At 47.1% G+C, this 19,331-nt stretch overlaps 1 protein-coding gene across 4 annotated transcripts in view; it reads right to left on the bottom strand.

Moving 5' to 3' along the window:
• CIB2 (calcium and integrin binding family member 2) overlaps nucleotides 1-16,478 on the bottom strand; it is a 50,562-nt gene extending 34,084 nt beyond the window's left edge. For all 4 annotated transcript variants that reach the window (XM_053272715.1, XM_053272716.1, XM_053272713.1 and 1 more), the window contains exons 1-2: nucleotides 16,054-16,478; nucleotides 444-478 (exon numbers count right to left, since the gene is read on the bottom strand). In XM_053272715.1, the coding sequence (XP_053128690.1) occupies nucleotides 444-478; nucleotides 16,054-16,104 (86 nt within the window). In that variant the 5' untranslated portion in view covers nucleotides 16,105-16,478. The remainder of the gene's footprint in view (nucleotides 1-443; nucleotides 479-16,053) is intronic.
• Between the last annotated feature and the right edge of the window lie 2,853 nt (nucleotides 16,479-19,331).

Here is a 19,331-nt window from a genome sequence, read left to right as displayed (position 1 = left end):
GCTGGTTCTAAAGGTTCAGCCATAGGGGATAATGGGGATTCAAACTGGCCCATAATTCCCCATGGGTAGCACTTAGGGACACCTAAGTGGGTTGGGTGGTAGGGCCCCATGGGTACCAACTACCACCCAAGCCACAAGGTAGTAGGGCACTCAAATAATTTTTTAGGAATTTTTATGTATTGTAGATTCTTGGTTGTGAAATAACTTCTTTTTCATAGGGAAGCCCTATGAAGAAGTTATGTCACAAACGAGAATCTATGTCATCATACATTATGCCTCTGCACAACAAAAAAACTTATTCTGAGGTTGACATCAGAGATGAGCATGTCTTTTACTCCAAAGGAATTTTTGCTTCTAGAATTCCTTGCAATGGGAATGAGTTAATCAGGATTTCATTCTGCCTCTACAAATTATCAGGGCACCACAGAGGCTGATCCGCTTACCGAAGTATTTCCTTTCGTGTGAAGAAGGTGCAATCCTGTAAACAACAAAAGAAGAAGGGCATGAGTGTTTTGTTTTACCAGAATATTTGAGCAGAAATTCCAATGACGGCAAGAAAATCGTAGCTATCTTTCTGGAATCACCCTAAAGATAGATCTGGCTTAGGTGAATTGATGTCATTTCCACTCAGTACAGATTGTGCAGTCTGAACCCTTGGCAAATATGATACTCAGTTCACAGACTTTAGGCACGCTTAGCCAGTGTGACCATGAATCCCCTCACCCATCTATATTTTATTTGTTAGTTTGTTTTTGAATTTTTATCCCACTCTTCCTCTGAGGAGAAGCTGCTGCCAGTCTGAAGACAATACTGAGCTAGATAGACTCAGTACATAGGAACATAGGAAACTGCCATATACTGAGTCAGACCATTGGTCTATCTTGCTCAGTATTGTCTTCACAGACTGGCAGCGGCTTCTCCAAAGTTGCAGGCAGGAATCTCTCTCAGCCCTATCTTGGAGATGCTGCCAGGGAGGGAACTGGAAACCTTCTGCTCTTCCCAGAGCGGCTTCATCCCTTGAGGGGAATATCTTGCAGTACTCACACATCAAGTCTCCCATTCAGATGCAACCAGGGCAGACCCTGCTTAGCTATGGGGACAAGTCATGCTTGCTACCACAAGACCAGCTTTCCTCTAGTATATGGCAGCTTCCTGCAAATGTTCAGTCCCAGTTCCACTGAGTCAGGAGATTGCATTCCAGACCAGTGTCACACTTGTGCAAAAAGAAAAAGTGCTCGCACACCCCCGTGGCATATCTTCTGCTGTGAAACCTCCACTATCCTCTCTGCACAAGCGCAAAGCTTGTGCACACGAATTACAGGCATGTGAGATGCAGCAACCACTCAACTCTGGGAACTTCTTGCATGGAACGTAGGCACAGAGGAAGCTGCCTTAAGAAGGACATGAGATCAGCTCTGCTGGATCAGCCCCAAGGAGGCCTATCTAGTCCAGCATCCTGTTTCGCACAGTGGCCCTCCAGATGCCCCTGGGAAGCCCACAGGCAGGAGTTGAGGGCATGCCCTCCCTCCTGCTGTGATTCCCCTGCAACTGGTATTCCGAGGCATCCTGCCTTTGAGGCTGGAGGTGGCCTATAGCCATCAGGACTAGTAGCCATGGATAGCCCTCTCCTCCATGAATTTGTCTGTGCTCCTTTTAAGGTCATCCAGCTGGTGGTCATCATCACATTCCATGGCAGAGAATTCCATGGATTGGATTGGACTGGATTGGTGAGGTGAGGTGAGGTGAGGTGAGGTGTGTATCTAAAGAAAACTACTGAGGCTGTTCTCACGACCAGCCTAACTCAGCCTGGGGTTAGGCAGGTTGTGAGAAGCAGCAGGATCCTCATGGATCCCTCTGCTCTCCACATGCCTAACCCTCTTAGTGAACCCAGCTGTTAGCCAAGGCTAAGGATGCACTCATCCCCTTAACCCAGCTATGAGGTACTGTGTGTCTCCTCGGGCTGAGTTCAGCCTGAGGAGATGTGAAGATGGGTGCATAGAGAGCCAGCTGATGGGGGGGGGGATCCCCCAATGCAATGTGCATGCCATGCGTTGCATTGTGGGATGCCCAGAGGCCACCCAGGCATCGGATCCCTCGGATCGGAGCTGCACGAAGCAGGGCTGCCTGTGTGGGAGTGAGGGGTGTGCTCCCACCACCTTAAAAACATAAGAACAGCCCTGCTGGATCAGGCCCAAGAAGGCCCATCTAGTCCAGCATCCTGTTCCACACAGTGGCCCACCAGATGCCTCTGAAAAGCCCACAGGCTGGACTTGAGAGCATGCCCTCCCTCCTGCTGTGACTCCTCTGCAACTGGTATTCAGAGGTATCCACCTTAAGATCTCTCATCATCGGGGAGGGTAATATTTACCCTGCCTGCCCCACCCTTGCCCACCTATTCACAATGGCGATTGTGAGAATCGCCTCACTGAGTCTGACCCTTGGTCCATCTAGTTCAGTATTGTCTACCCAGACTGGCAGCAGCTCTACAAGGTTTAGGAAGGAATCTCTCTCAGCCCTACCTGGGACTATCAGGGAGTGAACCTGGGACCTTCTGCATGAAAAGTTGAGAAGGTCCCTATGACTGAACTGCAGCCACATATTCCCCCAAGGGGAATATCTTACAACAGGCAGTGTTTATGTGAGGTCACCAATCCAGATGCAAACCAAGGCAAACCCTGCTTAGCAAAGGGGGAAATTCATGCTCATTCCTGCAAGACTGACCCTCCACCAAATGAACACAGTATGTGGGTGCATACTTGGTTGTGCTAGCATAGTGTTCATCTGGATGTCAGTCCGTGTCTTTCCTGTGAAAATGAGTGATCACATATCTTTTAAATAAATAAATCTATAATATCTAAGAGAACGCCTTCTCTGTTATGAGGCACGTAGCCTACTGGGGACTGAGATCATCTGAGGATTGAGATCATCTGGGGCCTTCTCTGTTGCCACCCCAAGACTTTGGAATGCACTCCCAGCCAAAATAAGAACCTCCCCACCTCTGGCAGTTTTTTAAAAGGCTCTTCAGATGTATGCGTTCACCTAAGCTCTTTAATTAGACTTGTGGTTTTAAGCTGTGTTAATGTTTAGATTTCTTTTTTAATTTGTTTTGTAAACTGCTCAGAAATGTGAGTTTGGGACAGTGCACAAGTATACTAAATATACTAAACACCAAATCGTTTTGGAAGCAAATTCACTCTAAAATGGAGCAAATTTTGGAAATCAAATTCCCTTTTTTGCCAGAACTCTTCTAAATATGGTGAAACCTTATATTCCCATTAAATTTACTGAGTTATCTTTATACATGATTACAGCAGCTAGGATTTTATATGCTACTAACTGGCGCTCTTCGGTGATTCCATCTTTAGACGATTGGTTTTTAAAATTATGGGATTATGCTTCTATCTCCAAGGTTACTGCTTATATGAATAGTGCCTCAACAGAGTCATTCATGCTTGTTTGGGAACTTTTTATAAACTTTAACACTCAACAAGGCCATCATTTGTTCCCGAGATCTGGGTATGATTTGTAATCTTTCTTGTATACCTATTGTAATTATGTTTGCATTAAGACCGGTAGGTGGAAGTAATCTTATTTCCCCCCACTTCTCTTTTAGTACTTTTTGCCATGTTTCAATCGTTTTCATGTTCCTGATCTCCGAATCACTTGAAAGGTCTTACCTTATTGTATGCTTCAAGAGATGTAATCAAGCTTTGCTCTTTTACTATCTTAATAAATAAATAATTTTTTTAAAGCTATACTAAACACACAAACAAATCTCTCACACAGCCTTCCCTATCTCAAACTGGTGGTTGGCTGGAAGTGTCAACCATATGGATCTGTCTCTCAAGGTAACCCCAGAATCAAGTGGCTAACAGGCAAGCCAACTGACTAGCTCACTCTTTTTTTCTTTTTTCCCCTTTTTTTTCTTTTTGTAATTGGTTGACAGCCTTAGTTAAAAGCTGCATCACCCTGGTTAGTTGGATAGAATTGGTGTAGGTTTCAAGGTCCCCGATTGTGCCGACTTGAGCATCAATTATTAAGTCCCCTTCCTTCTCCACCTCTGAAGTGATAGGAGCGGGAGGCTCTTCTCCTTGGGTGTATTGTGTAGCCGAATAGGGTTACAGGACACAAAGGGAGGGGTTCGTGAGAGACGCTGCTGCTGATGTCACATTGTCTGCAACTGCACAACAGGAAACAAGAGCCAAAGGCTGAAATCTGCACTCGCTACCGAGTGCGCAAACTCCTCACTTTTGAGACGGTCGCTATAGGGCACGCTTCCCCCGCCCCCCCCCGGAAAGGCTGGTGCAGAGTGACAAACATGAGGTTACTACCGCAGAGGCAGTCTTCTGCCTTGCAATGATGGAGCCATTGATAAGAAGCCAAGGCTGCTATTGCACAGGAGAGCTTAGGAATGTGAGTGGCGGGCATGCAATCCACACTCCCAAGTTAGCAAAGAAGAATAGCCTTGCTGCATCGGAACCAGGCAGGTCGTCTTCTTCAGATGTCTCTAAATCCCAGTTGCAGGGGAGCAACGGCAGGAGAGAGGGCATGCCCTCATCTCTTGCCTGTGGGCTTCCCCGAGGCATCGGGTGGGCCACTGTGGGAAACAGGAGGCTGGACTAGATGGGCCTTGGGCCTGATCCAGCAGGGCTGTTCTCGCGAGAGCTGCCACGCACGGGATTAGCCATGGGTACACCTCAGAGAATTATATAGATACCCTACAATACAACAGGATTGTACAACAGTAGAACGGCTGGGGGGTGTGGGGCACCAAAGTCATACTTTGCCTAAAACAATTTAAAACCACAGGTCTAATTAAAAAGCTTGGGTGAATTAATGTGACTTTACATATTTTCTAAACGTTGTCTGAGATGAGGAATCTCTTATTTTAGCAAGGAGCACATTCCAGAGCCTCAGGGCGGCAACAGAAGGCCTGTCCCTGTGTGGGCACCTCTCCAAAGGATTTCAATGGGCAGTGGGGCTCATGGCAAAGATGACATTCTCTTAAATACCCAGGGCCTAACCTCTTTTAGGCTTTGTAGGTTATAACCAGAACCTTGTATTTTGCATGGAAACTTATTGGTAGCCAGTGCAGTTCCTTTAATATAAGAGTAATATGGTCTCTTGGAGATGACCCAGAGACCAACCTCGCTGCCGCATTCTGTACCAACTGCAGTTTCCGGACTACATACAAAGGCAGCCCCACATAGAGCGCATTGCAGTAGTCAAGTCTGGAGATGACCAGAAGTTGTACCACTCTTCTGAGGATGTTTATCTCAAGAAATGGATGCATTTGGTGTATCAGCTGAAGCTAATAGAGAACGAAGACAAATAAAATGGCAAATATTTATATACCGCTTTTCAACAAAAGTTCCCTAAGCAGTTTACACAGGAATGAATGAATGAATGAATGAATGAATGAATGAATGAATGAATAAATAATGGCTCCCTGTCCCCTAGGAGCTCACAATCTAAAAAAGAAACATATGATAGACACCAGCAACAGCCACTGGAGGGATGCTGTGCTGGGGATGGATAAGGCCAGTGGCTCTCCCCCTGTTCAGTAAAGAGAATCACCACTTTAAAAAGGATCTTTAAAATAGAAAGCACTTCTGGCCATGCCTCAACCCGAGACACCATGGAGAGGATTGGATCCAGAAGCACTCCCAGACTAGTGATGTGCACGAACTTGTTTGGCGTTCTATTCCTAGAACGGCGAACAGGTTTGGAACCCCCGTGTTCGAACGTGGGGACAGGGGCTCCTTTAAGGTGCGGGGAGGGGGCTCTTACCTCCCCTGCTGTGCTTCCCCCTCCGATGCTGCTGTAAAAACCACTGGCATGGGGCGGTTGTATTCCCTCTTGCCGCCCTGGTCAGCATAATACTGAAAGTGGCAGGCACGCGTCATGCCTGCCACTTCCGGTATTACGCTGACCGGGGCAGCAAGAGAGAATACAGCTTTTTACAGCAACACCAGAGGGAGAAGTGCAGAGGGGGAGGTAAGAGCACCCTCCTCGCGCCTTAAAGGAGGCCCCGCCCACCTCCCGGGTGTGCATGGAACCAGTTCCGTGCACACCGCTATCCCAGACTGCATACCTGTTCCTTAAAGGGAAGTGTGACCCCATCCAGAACTGACAGATCAACATTGTCTCCTGAATTCCTACCTCACACAATAGGTAACACCATCTTATTTGGATTTAGTCTTAGTTTGTTATCCCTCATCCAGCCCAACACCGCCTCCAGGCAGGCATTTAGGGAGGTTATGCCTTCACCTGTTGACATGTGACATGGAGATGTTGACATGGAGAAAGAGAAGTGGGTGTCATCAGCATACTGATTACACCCTGAGCCAAATCTCCTGATGATCTCTCCCAGTGGTCTCATGTAGATGTTAAAGAGCACTGCAGACAGTATGGAGCCCTGGAAGGTACTATATAAAAGTTCATGTTATGAAGAACAACAGTCTGCAAGCAACACTATTGGAAACCTGCCCAAAAGGTAGGAGTGGAACCCCTGCGAAGCAGTGCCCAGCCTCTCAGATAGTATTGAAAGCTGTTGAGAGATCCAAAAGGACCAACAGAGTCACACTCCCTCTGTCAAAACCCCGCTGGAGATAAGCCATCAGGCTGACCAAGGCAGTATCCACCCCATAGCCTGCCCAAAAACGAGTTTGAAATGGGTCTAGATCAGTGATTCTCAAACTTGGGTCCTCAGGTGTTATTGGACTTCAACTCCCATAATCCCCAACCAAAGGCCACTGAGGCTGGGGATTATGGGAGTTGAAGTCCAATAACACCTGAGGACCCAAGTTTGAGAATCCCTGGTCTAGATAATCAGTTCCTACCTGGAGCTGGGAGGCCACCATCCTCTCAACTACCTTGCCCAACCATGGAAGGTTGGAGACAGGCCCATGGTTGGTTAACTCTGAGGGATACAATGAGGGTTCTTCACCTCCAGCCTCAGAGAAAAGATGCCTCTAAATACCAGTTGAGGGGAGCAACAGCAGGAGAGAGGGCATGCCCTCACCTCTTGCCTGTAGGCTTCTCAGAGGCATCTAGTGGGCCACTGCAGGAAACAGGATGCTGGACAGGAAAGGCCTTGGGCCTGATCCAACAGGGATGTTCTTATGTTCTTGTGCAGAGTACCAGCCCGACATGGCTGACAATTTCTGGATTCTTATGACTAGTGTGCACAAAACTGGTTTGCCTGGTTTGGTTCGAGTCCGAATCGGACTCGAACCAAACTGGGCATGTTCAACTTTGCCCCCCTGAAGAGCCCCCCAGCACGGTTCAAATTCGAGATGGTTCAAGGATTATAAAGGGGGGAATTAAACACTCCCTATCTCTGGAGGTTGCTGCTGCTGCCACGCAGCGATCTCTGGCAGTTCCACCTCCCCCCAGTCTCAAATGACCCGGTTTGGGCCTCTCTGTGCTGCTGATGGCCATTTTGGAGGCCGCTGATGGTCAGTGTACACGTGCGGCAGCCTTCAAAATGGCCACCAAAATGGCAGAGAGGCCCAGAATGGGCCAAAATTGGCCCAAACTGGGCCATTTGAGATGGGGGGAGGCCGGAGGGGGGAGTGGGAACTGCCAGAGACACACACAAACACACATACCGCCATGGCTGCAGGAGCACGCCCTGGAAGCAGTGTTTTTATAAAAATGCTTTAGAACCCCTGAACCAGTCCCAAAACAGCTGGGGGGGGGGTTTCGACTCGACCTCAAGCTGAACCAAGCCCAGTCCGACTCGAGAGTGAGCCCTTGAACCAGACCAGTTTAATGGCGAACCGGCTTGAGGTCAAGACGGTTCACACATCCCTACTTATGACCAGAAATCGGGAGCATGTACATCCTGTGAATCTCCTGATTGCCAGTCCGAGGGCCTCATACGACTTGTGAGAATCCGCCCTCTCTATAGTTTCCAGATTGCAACCTGAACATATCTTAAAAGCCATTTAATTTCAAGACCATTAGGGTAAACGTTCCCTATAAATGTTAGTACCAAGTTTAAGAAGATGACTTCTAGGAAATGCCTTTTCCTTTTTAAAAGGCAAATTCTATCTTGCAAACACCAAGCCAACATTACTGGGGGGTGGGAGTGCGTAGCAGCTGGAGCTCTGGCAATTTAATTCCAATTTAATTAAAATGGTATAGCCTGGAGAAATACAGAGATGAATCATCCCAGTTTGATCAGCCAGTTTCATTGAGATGGAAAATTACACCATGACCAAGAATGTATTAATGGCATGAGAATTCCTTCCTCCTCTTCAAGGGAAGAAGATGAGGATTGAATTAATTCAAAACACATGGTTTCAAAATCAGTCTGGGTCATTACATCCCCAGCACACACATACACACACATACCTCCATTTCCTGGATTCAGAAGTCCAAACTCCCAAGAAAGAAGAAGTAGTAATCCAAACTCCCAGAAGTCCAAACTCACAAGACATAGCACATGTCTACGTACCATACATTCAGAGCCAGATGAAACAATGGGAAAGCCTTGTCACGAACGAAATACAGGGGTTTTATGCCTTAAAATAGTGTTTCATGCTCACCCACTTTCCTGAGTGGGTTGGTTGGAAGTTCTAGGGGAAAACTTTCATCTTAGATTGCAAGGTCTTGGGGGCAGAGACCTATCCCCTTGTACATGGCAAAAAGCTATGCACATTGATGCTGCTATATAATAATATACCGCAATATTAATAAAAAGTTGACAGGTTCGGCTTTTTTGTGAGGACCATGTGTTGGAGATATTGTGATACTCTCTGTTGCTGTGTAAATATACATGTTGAGCAGGAGCGAGGAAGCAGGCCCCTGAACAGATAATTGCAGCCTTTAAAGGAGCATCCGTTCCGTAAAGGCAAACGGTGTCACCTTGCCTACTTCAAGGTTTCTTCATGCTAACCAGCTGCCCAAACTCAGACTCCTATCTCAAATGCTGGCTACATTTCCTCTGCCCACACTGCTTCTCTCCAGCCCTTACCTAAGTAGGTAGGATATGTCCTGTGGCTAGTAGCCATGAGCCATCAAAAGCCATCTGTGTGCATTGGAAATACTGCACCTTGCAATTCAGTCCTCCATAGAATCTCTTTCTGGGATTTTGCAGATAGATGAAGAGTCCAGCACTCACTTGCATGCACTCACTTTGGCTACTTCAGTAGTGAGGCTGATTTTGCATATTCATCATATTAACAGGAACATAGGAAGTTGCCATATACTGAGTCAGCCCATTGGTCTATCTAGCTCAGTATTATCTTCACAGACTGGCAGCGGCTTCTCCAAGGCTGCAGGCAGGAATCTCTCTCAGCCCTATCTTGGAGATGCTGCCAGGGAGGGAACTTGGAAACTTCTGCTCTTCCCAGAAAGGCTCCATCATCTAAGAGGATTATCTTGCAGTGCTCACACATCAAGTCTCCCATTCATATGTAACCAGGATGGACCCTGCTTAGCTAAGGGGACAAGTCATGCTTGCTACCACAAGACCAGCTCTCCTCTTCAAATATTTGTTCTGAATTCATGGTGCTTATTGTCCCTTATACACACATTGTTTATACTGATATTTTAACAGAGATTTCTTGTTAATTTTTTTCTTTATATGAATTTTCTATTGCTGCTAAGAGGCGTTTTATACGTCTATCATTTACAGACTTTATAGTTATTTATTTATTTATTTACATTTTATATCCCTCTCTGCCTCCAAGGAGCCCAGAGTGGTGTACTACATACTTATGTTTCTCCTCACAACAACCCTGTGAAGTAGGTTAGGCTCCAGTCTTATAGTCTTCATAGACTTTTAAGATCCATGAATACTTTTAAATCATGATCTTATAGGCCACTTTTAGGTGGGTTCTTTTCTGGTTCATTTGTACACTTGGTTGAACTCATTTTAGCTCCTTTTTAGATCTGCTTTATACTGAGTCAGACCGTTGGTCCATCTAGCTCAGGATTGTCTGCACAGACTGGCAGCAGCTTCTCCAAGGTTGCAGGCAGGAGTCTCTCTCCCTTGGAGAAGCCAAGGAGGGAACTTGGACCCTTTTGATGAAAGCAGGCAGATGCACTTCCCAGAACAGCCCCATATTCCTTAAGGGGGATATCTTACAGTGCTTACAAATGTAGTTTCCGAATGAAATACAAAACAAAGCGGACCCTGGTTAGCAAAGGGGACAGCTCAGGTTTTCTGCCATAAGTCCAGCTCTCCCAACAACTTTGTCTGCAATATATAAGGACTGAGCTTGGCAGCTCTTTGGAGCAACTTGTCTGCTTGGAACTGTCCATTGTGCTGTAGATCCTGCTTCCAACAAATTCTCTGATTTACCTCCCTGGTCTATTACTTCAGCCTGCTTCCCTTTGACCATTGTGGCCAGGGATGATGGACTTGTCATCCAACAACGCCTGAAGACCCAATGTTAGGACCCCCGCCCTAGAAAATATGATCTAGGTTTGAGATAACCTAAATGCATACTAATTGCTAGTGCTACAGTTTTCTTCCTAGGACTCCCCCCACCCCGCATAGATTTATTCCAATTGATTTTTTTCCCCTTTCACGTTCTTTGCTGGAAAATATTCAGATGAAAAATCTCCATTTCTTATCTGAACATTGGATAAATAGGGAACACTCATCTATTGATCTAATGGCTGCAGCTCTATTCATAATTTTATTCTAGAGCATTATAGTAACATATAGGGATAAATATTGTGACAATTTAGCTGATAATGTAAAATTGCTAGGAGTTTGCATGTATAATTTATGCTGAGTTTACCTTCATGCTTTTGGATTTTCATATATATATATATATATATATATATATATATATATATATATATATATATACACACACACACACACACACACACACACACACACACACACACACACACATATACTGAGTCTGCATATATTGTTTCCCCATCTCCAGGAGATCCTTTTAAAAAAAAAATCTTTGGTCCTTACCCTGTGGCTGAAAGAGTTCTTTTAGTTATATACATCTAAAGTTCCACTCAGACTGAACTGGTGTCCTCCATAATAGAGTTAATTAACTGTCTGTTAGTGGGTGATGGATGCCCTTATGGTTAGAGTGTCACATATCCAGAGGAATTGGCAGTCCTTTAATCTCCCATCTTATGGGGTCAGTTTGTAACACGCCCAGATTTCAGTTTGTAACACGCCCAGATTGTTTGCCTCCTAACCCAGAGGCAAACAATAAGAAACATGGAAACAATAAGACCCAGAGTCCCCGCTTCCAGGATCTCTGGATCTACTACAACTACTGCAAACATTTATACATGGCTTTTCAACAAAAGCTTCCAAAGCAGTTTACATAGAAAAATAGATAGATAGATAGATAGATAGATAGATAGATAGATAGATAGATAGATAGATAGATAGATAATCTAAATATGTAATTATGTAAGTAAATAAATAAGATGGCTCCCTGTCCCCAAAGGGCTCACAGTCTAAAAAAGAAACATAAGATAGACACCAGCAGCAACAACTGATGCTGTGCTGGGGCTGAATACGGCCAGTTGCTCTTCCCCTGCTAAATACAAGAGAATCACCACTTTTAGGAACATAGGAAGCTGCCATATACTGAGTCAGACTATTGGTCCATCTAACTCAGTATTGTCTTCACAGACCGGCAGCAGCTTCTCCCAGGTTGCAGGCAGGAATCTCTCTCAGACCTATCTTGGAGATACCAGGGAGGGAACTTGGAGCCTAGATGCTCTTCCCAGCCCAGCTCCATCCCCGAAGGGGAATATCTTATAGTGCTCACACATCAAGTCTCCCATTCATATGCAACCAGGGTGGACCCTGCTTAGCTAAAGGGACAAGTCATGCTTGCTACCACAAGACCTGCTCTCCTCCCATGGGGAGGAGAAAAAATGTCCAGAAAAAATGTCCAGAAAAAAAATGTCCAGAAAAAATGTCTCATTGCCCAGTTAACAGGGAACCCTGGTTCCAGGGTTTCCCAACTGGCAAGTTCACACTCCAACCTGGTGTCAGAGTTTGGGGTTCAGACCAGAGCTGGCACACAAACACACACACACACACACACACATACACCGACTGCTCCCTTTGCCTCTGGGTCAGACTGTGCATTACTGCTCAGGGTGGGGTCACAACACCAAGCCAGAAAGGGGGCCATTTGTCCACAGGGCATTGTAAGATTTACGACACCATGAAGCCTATGGATTAGTCACAAGTAACTCATCTCATTCATTTCAGTAGTGTTCAGCCATGATTACCAGTCTGGATATTCAATTGCAGAATAGTTACAGAATAGTTACAGAGTTGCAGAATAGTTACGCAAATGTGCCTACCTTGGATTCATCTTTTATTCTGGAGAGATGTTCTATGTTTGCCTGAAAGTACATACACTGCTTCTCCCTCCCTTCCTCACCCCTCTCCCCCTCCCTCCTCCCCTCCCCCCTCCTCCTAACCCAGAGGCAAATTCAGGGTGGTGTCCACAATCCACAATAGCAACAAATCAAAATTCTGCGGTACAGCCAGGCAAATTCTGTGCCAAGAAATCTGGATCCTGTGTAAGCAATACGTTTCTTGTTATAATTTGTTTCAACTATAAATCGATCCCAGGACATTCTCAGCCATTTTCTCGTTCTGGAAATTCTAACGGGAGTGACCAAACACTTCAAAACCAATGTTTTATTTGTATTTATTTATTTATTTTGCAACAGTAAGGCTTAAAAGCATGCTGCTGGGGTGGTTTGATTTTTTTAATAAAAGCTAAGGATTTCAAGATGTCGATTTTAAACCGACTCCAAATGCCATGCTTGCATAGAACTACGAAGATACACAGGTGTTGAATTAGACCGCCCTAAAACACAGATGGTTTTATTTGTCCCATGAATTTAGCATCCAAGAACACCGGAAGCTGCCTTGTACCGTGTCAGACCCTTGGTCCATCTCGCAAAGCCTTGTCTACCCAGACTGGCAGCAGCTTCTCCAAGGTTGCTGGCAGGAGTCTCTCCCAGCTCGCTCTGGGAGATTCTGCCAGGGAGGGGACTTGGAACCTTTCCAGAGTGACCCCCTGCTTAGCAAAGGGGGAACATGTAACATCAATGCTCACACACATAGTCTCCCATTCATATACAAACCCTGCTTAGCAAAGGGGACAATCCATGCTTGCTACCACAAGACCAGCTCTCTTCCTATCTAGAGACTGACAGAACCCAGCACCATCTGTGTACAAAGCAGAGCTCTGCCACCTAGCTACAGCCCAATTCCCTGAAGCTGCAATTCACCACATGCAGGGGTGGGGGCCGGTGGTATATAAGCCCAAGACAGACTCTTCTCCTCATTCTTGTCTTAGGAACATAGGAAGCGGCCATATACTGAGTCAGACCATTGGTCTATCTAGCTCAGTATTGTCTACACAGACTGGCAGCGGCTTCTCCAAGGTTGCAGGCAGGAGTCTCTCCCAGCCCTATCTTGGAGGGGCTGCCAGGGAGGGGACTGGAACCTTCTGCATGCAAGAAGGCTGGTGATCTTCCCCATCCCCTATGGGGACTATCTCGCAGGCAGGCTCCCATTAAAATGTGGACCAGAGCAGATGCCACTCAGCAAAGGGGACAATTCATGCTTGCTAACCAAAGACCAGCTCTCCTAAACCTGACTGTACCAGACACTTAACTGGTTTTGTCCCACTGTCTCAGCCCAGTTCACGGACCAGTTATGTGGAAATATATTAACTCAAACTGCCTGTGACTGAACATTCTAAAATGCTTGTACTGCTTAGAAATCCTAATGGAATCTCCAGCCCTCTCCTGCCATTGCTCCCCAGCTGCTGGTATTTAGTGATACACTGGCTCTGGATATGGAGGTTCTATTTAAGCATCGTAACTATTAGTCATTGATAATAGTTCAGGCATCATCCCATGAAATTGATTGCCAGGAAACAAACCAACAAACGGAACTACTTTTTCACACAACGCATAATCAAGTTGTGGAATTCTCTGCCACAAGATGTGGTGACAGCCAACAACCCAGATGGCTTTAAGAATCCCCAAGCATCTCCAAGATAGGGCTGAGAAAGATTCCTGCCTGCAACCTTGGAGAAGCTGCTGCCAGTCTGTGCAGACAATACTGAGCTAGATGGACCAATGGTCTGACTCAGTATATGGCAGCTTCCTAGGTTCCTATGTTCCATCATCCTAAAAGGTTCAAGCACTTGTATGGAATGGTGGAAAGTGAGCTGTCGTTTTTCACAAGGCACACAAGCAGGAAGACATCAACATTGTCTCCATGCATCGGACGCTGTTGCTCCAGGAGTCTGGAATGGTAAGAAAAGTTGTGGTCCCACAACTTTCCCAGTTTGCCTGGCTTCCCCGAGGAGGCAATGGTCAACCCCTCCTGTGGTCTCTGTGGTCACCACGAGTCGACACCGACTCAACAGCACACTTTACTTTTACCCCATAATTCTGCTGCTCCTACAGCCTAATGCAGGGGTTCCCAGCCATGGGTCCCAGATCTTGCTGGATGGAAGCTCCCATCACCCCCCAGCATTTAGCCCTTGTGGCGAGGATGAAAGCTGTAGTCCAACAACATCTGGGGACCCAAGGCTGGGAACAGCTGGCCTAGTGGGTTAAGAACATACAAACAGCCCATCCAGTCGAGCATCCCGTTTCCCACAGTGGCCCACCAAATGCTTCTGGGAAGCTCACAGAAGAGCTGAGGGCATCCCCCTCTCTGGCTGTTGCTCCCCTGCAACTGGTATTCAGAGGCATCTTGCCCCTGAGGCTGGAGGTGGCCTATAGCCCTCAGACTAGCAGCCATTGATAGACCTGTTCTCCATGAATTTGTCTAAACCCCTCTTAAAGCCATCCAGGCTGTTGCCTGTCACCACATCTTGTGGCAGAGAATTCCATAGGTTGATTATACATTGTGTGAAAAAGTACTCCCTTTTGTCAGCTCTAAATTTCTTGGCAACCAGTTTGATGGGATTGGGCCAGCCTTGCTACACCCAACGGCATGAGAAATCTCTTGGATTCCAACAGAATTAGATTTCAGTACTGAAAGCTCCTGGATTTCAGTATAACGGAGGAGCATAGGAAGATCCTTTGAAAAGAGTCTGCATCTTTGCCCATATAATGGAAGGCATTTGAGATAGCAGGCTCGTTCACACTATTATTGTTAGGGCAGGATTAGTGATCATTTGTAAGGGACAACGCCTTTTTGTGATCGTGTGCATGGGAAACAGCAAGGTAAGACGGGGAGGAAATATCTTACTCAGCTCTCATACCCAGCACTTTACCAAGGTAGGAAAGATTGCTATCTGACCCAGCTTCTGTCTCACAGACAATCACTTCCTCCCCCTTGCTTTTTCCCTTGGACACGGTCACAAAATGGGAGTGCACCCAGCTTCCAAGTTGGGTAGGATGCTTGTCTTATCCTAATCAGAATCGTGTGAGTGAGCCTAAAGTGTCCTTTGCATCAGCTTTCCTTCTCCCAAAAGGCTCTGATATGGACTATGATAAAACTGCACGAATCCCCAAATGCCTTAAAAGGCTAGGGAAATCGTGCTTTTGTTCCCCTTAGCAGAGTACCAGCCCTATGAAACTATCCTATACAGAGTCAAACCATGGATCTCTCCAGCCTGGGACTTTCTGCTTCAACTGGCAGTGGCTTTCTGGGTCTGGGGCGGGATGCTACCTAGGATCCTTTTGCAAAACCTGGAGATGCCACCAGGGATTGAAACAGGAGCCTCTTGCATGCATATGTGCTCCACCCCTGGGCTCTGGCCTCTCCCAAAATTGTTGTCTAACAAACTCTATTTAAAAACAAATAGAAGCCCAAGGCCAGCTTTGCCATTAGGCTGGTGAGGCTGCCTGCTTCAGGCAGCAGATTTTGGTATGTGGGCTGCAATGTATCAATCATTTATTCGGTTTTCGCCAGCTTGAGGAGGGGCTGCCAGCCACCTGGATTTTCTGCCTCAGACACTAAAATGTCTTCGGCCATGTCTGCATCCACCAGATAAACCGAATAGCATATTAGCATCCACACACATTCGCAGTCCCAAGAATGCAAAGGCAGCTTACCTGATAGGCATCTAGCTGTTCATCAGTAAATATCGTTTGCTTATTCCCCATCTTAAAGGAGGGCTCCTCTCGGCGTGCCAATGCATCCCATGGCCAGATTCAGGAGTTCTCTGTCCTGCAGGCATTTAGAGCATCCATGCAACTTGGCTGAGCCGAAAAATTCCCCCAACCTGCACTGAAATGCTCCAGGCTGCTGTTTCTGTAGGGGTAGCACACAGCCCAGCCAGGAGCCAGAAACCCCACATAAATATCACCCGGAAAGAGGGCAGGCTGCACTCCCCTGTGCGATCCTTGAGTGCAGTAGGCAGGCTCCTGGAAGCTGATAATCTGATGAGGAGCATCCAGTTTCTGGAGGAACCATCTCTGCTGCCTCTGATCTCGAATGCACGCGGAGAAACGACCTTCCTCTTTGCGCCTTCATCAGGCAATAAAGATTCTCCTCCAGAAGGTGGCGCTGAGGAATCCGTTTTCCCCTTAAACTAGCCAATGCACTGTATGTTTCACGGACGGCTACTACCTTGAGAAGAAGAACCAAATATAAATGATCGGACCAAAAAAACATAATAAGCCAGTGAGCGAACTTTCAAATGTAGTCATATTCAAGTGAAAGAGAAAGCAAGAAGGAAGGAAGGGAGGGAGGGAGGGAGAAGGGATGAAGGAAAGAAGGAAGGAAAGAGAGGGAGAAGAGACGGGAGGAAGAAGAAAAGAAAGAAAGGAGGAGGGAGGGAAGGAAGGAAGGAAAAGGAAGGGAGGAAAGGGAGGAAGGGAGAAGAGAAGGGAAGAAAGAAAGAAAGAAAGAAAGAAAGAAAGAAAGAAAGAAAGAAAGAAAGAAAGAAAGAAAGAGGGAGGGAGGGAGGGAGGGAGGGAGAAGAGAGGGGAAGAAGAGGGAAAGAAAATGAAAGCGAGAGGGAGGGAAGGAAGGAAGGAAGGAAGAGGGTGGGAGGGAGAGCTGAAGTGACCTACCGTGATACAGTAAAAGTGATTTGGGAAGTTCTTGCAGACCATTTAGTTATTTTTTTACACAGCAATCCTGCTTTTCTTCACTGTGGGAACTCAAAGCAACTAGCAGCATGACTGTTTCTGTAATCTTAGAAATAGCCAAAACACCACGGGCCTGTAGCCAGACTAATAGTTCCAAGGGTGGGGTGGGGCAAAAAGGCAGAGGAAGCAGACAGCTTGCAGCCTCGGGCATTTGTTTGTTTGCTTGATTTTAAAACCGGGGAGGACACCCTAGCCACAATTACCACCCATATACGCCAGAGGGATGGAGGAGGGAGGAGAGCTGGACACTTGGCAGTGGGCATGAAGTGCTCCCTTTGCTAAGCGGGGTCCATCCTGGTTTGCATTTGGATGGGAGACTACATGCACCAGCCCTGTAAGATATTCCCCTTGGGGTGGGGCCCTAGCTCAGTGCTAGAGTATCTGCTTTGCATGCAGAAGGGCCCCGGTTCAATCGCTGGCAGCATCTGCAGGTAGGGCTGGGAAAGACTCCTGTCTGAAATCTGAGAGAGCCGCTGCCAGTCAGTGTTGTCAGTGGTCTGACTCACTATAAAGCAGCTTCCTGTGTTCCTATAACCCACTATCAAAGCAACACAATGAGGAAAAAGACTAATAAAAATCAACAATGGCAGCAGGCAAGAGCAGGCAAGAAAGTCCACATAAGAAGAACTCTGCTGGATCAGGCCCAAGCCCTATCTAGTCCAGCATCCTCTTTCCCACAGTGACCCGTCAGATGCTTCTTGGAAGCCCACAGGCCAGAGGTGAGGGCTGTTGCTCCCCTGCAACTGGGATTCAGAGGCATCTTACCTCTGAGACTAGTCACATCTCTACCAAGCCTACCTCACAGGATTGTTGTGAGGGTTTTTTAAAAAGCCATGTACACTGCTTTGAGCTCCTGTGGGGAATATAAATGTCAAGAGGAGAGGAGAGCTGGTCTTGTGGTAGCAAGCATGGCTTGTCCCCTTAGCTAAGCAGGGTCTGCCCTGGTTTCATATGAATGGGAAGCTTGATGTGTGAGCACTGGAAGATCTTCCCCTCAGGGGATGGAGCCGCTCTGGGAAGGACATCTAGGTTCCAAGTTTCTTCCCTGGCAGCATCTCCAAGATAGGGCTGAGAGAGACTCCTGCCTGCAACCTTGGAGAAGCCGCTGCCAGTCTGTGTAGACAATACTGAGCTAGATGGACCAATGGACTGACTCAGTATATGGCAGCTTCCTATGTTCTGATGTCCCTATGTAGAGTATTTTAAAAATTGCCATGCACAGTAGCAGATCCAGGCTAGCAGTGGCTTGGGGGGGGGGCGGGGGAGGTCTGGCTCCTGAACGGGGCTGCCTGGCCCCGTTTGTGAGTTAGTCCCAGGCCAGCGCTGAGGGAGAGCCACTCCTGGCCACGCTGCGAATGCAGTGCTGGCCATTTAACTCCCGAACGGGGCCGCGCAGCACGTCTGATGTCAGATGCAGGGGGCGTGTCGTGGCTACGAGGAGTGTGTTGGGGCCTCTGAGGGCGTGTCAGGGCCACGTGTCAGGGCCTGGCCATGCACGTGTAAGGATTCGAGCACATTTGGCAACAGTGATATGGCTAATTTTGCAGAGGCCCCACTCAAGCAATTTCCCCTTCCTCTTTCAAGGGTACGAGAGCTGATCTTGTGGTAGGAAGCATGCATTGTCCCCTTTGCTAAGCAGGGTCCACCCTGGTTTGCATTTGAATGGGAGACTACATGGGAGCACTGTAAGATATTCCTCTTAGGAGATGGGGCCACTCTGGGAAGAGCACCTGCATGCAGAAGGTTCTTCGTTCCCTCCCTGGCAGCATCTCCAAAACAGATCTCTGCCTTTGCTTCAAGGGCTCAGATGTACACAAACAATGAGAAGGTATTAAGAAGGCCCATCCACCCTTGGTGCAGATTTGTAGTGAGTCAATTGAATTACGTCAAGGGCCAGTCGGATGTCTTTAATCTCATGGTGACCTCTCTGGTGAGAAGCCGGTGGCTTCAGAAATAGTGGTGTGCCCTCCTTTGACCCCGTCGTGAGACAAAGTTAAGGCCAGGCAGCAACCGGCTGGGAATTTCCACTCCCTTAAGAGCTGTGTGGCAAAGAGGACCACCTGAGCTCTCAGCAGTGCTGGCCCAAAGGTTTCTGGCACCCTTGCCAGAGTTTGGTTTTCTTGTACCCCAGCTGAGAAGTGCAGACCCCGGCTTGAATTTAAGTCACGCAGGCTGATCTTCCGCTGGGTCGAATGCCCAGCTTGCACGGATGGCCAATGACTGGTTGGCCCATGCTG

Source organism: Hemicordylus capensis, chromosome 10 (genome assembly GCF_027244095.1).
Source record: "Hemicordylus capensis ecotype Gifberg chromosome 10, rHemCap1.1.pri, whole genome shotgun sequence".
Classification (NCBI taxonomy): domain Eukaryota; kingdom Metazoa; phylum Chordata; class Lepidosauria; order Squamata; family Cordylidae; genus Hemicordylus; species Hemicordylus capensis.
The sequence above is the reverse complement of the archived record's forward strand: the minus strand, read 5'-3'. Positions and strand labels throughout refer to the sequence as shown.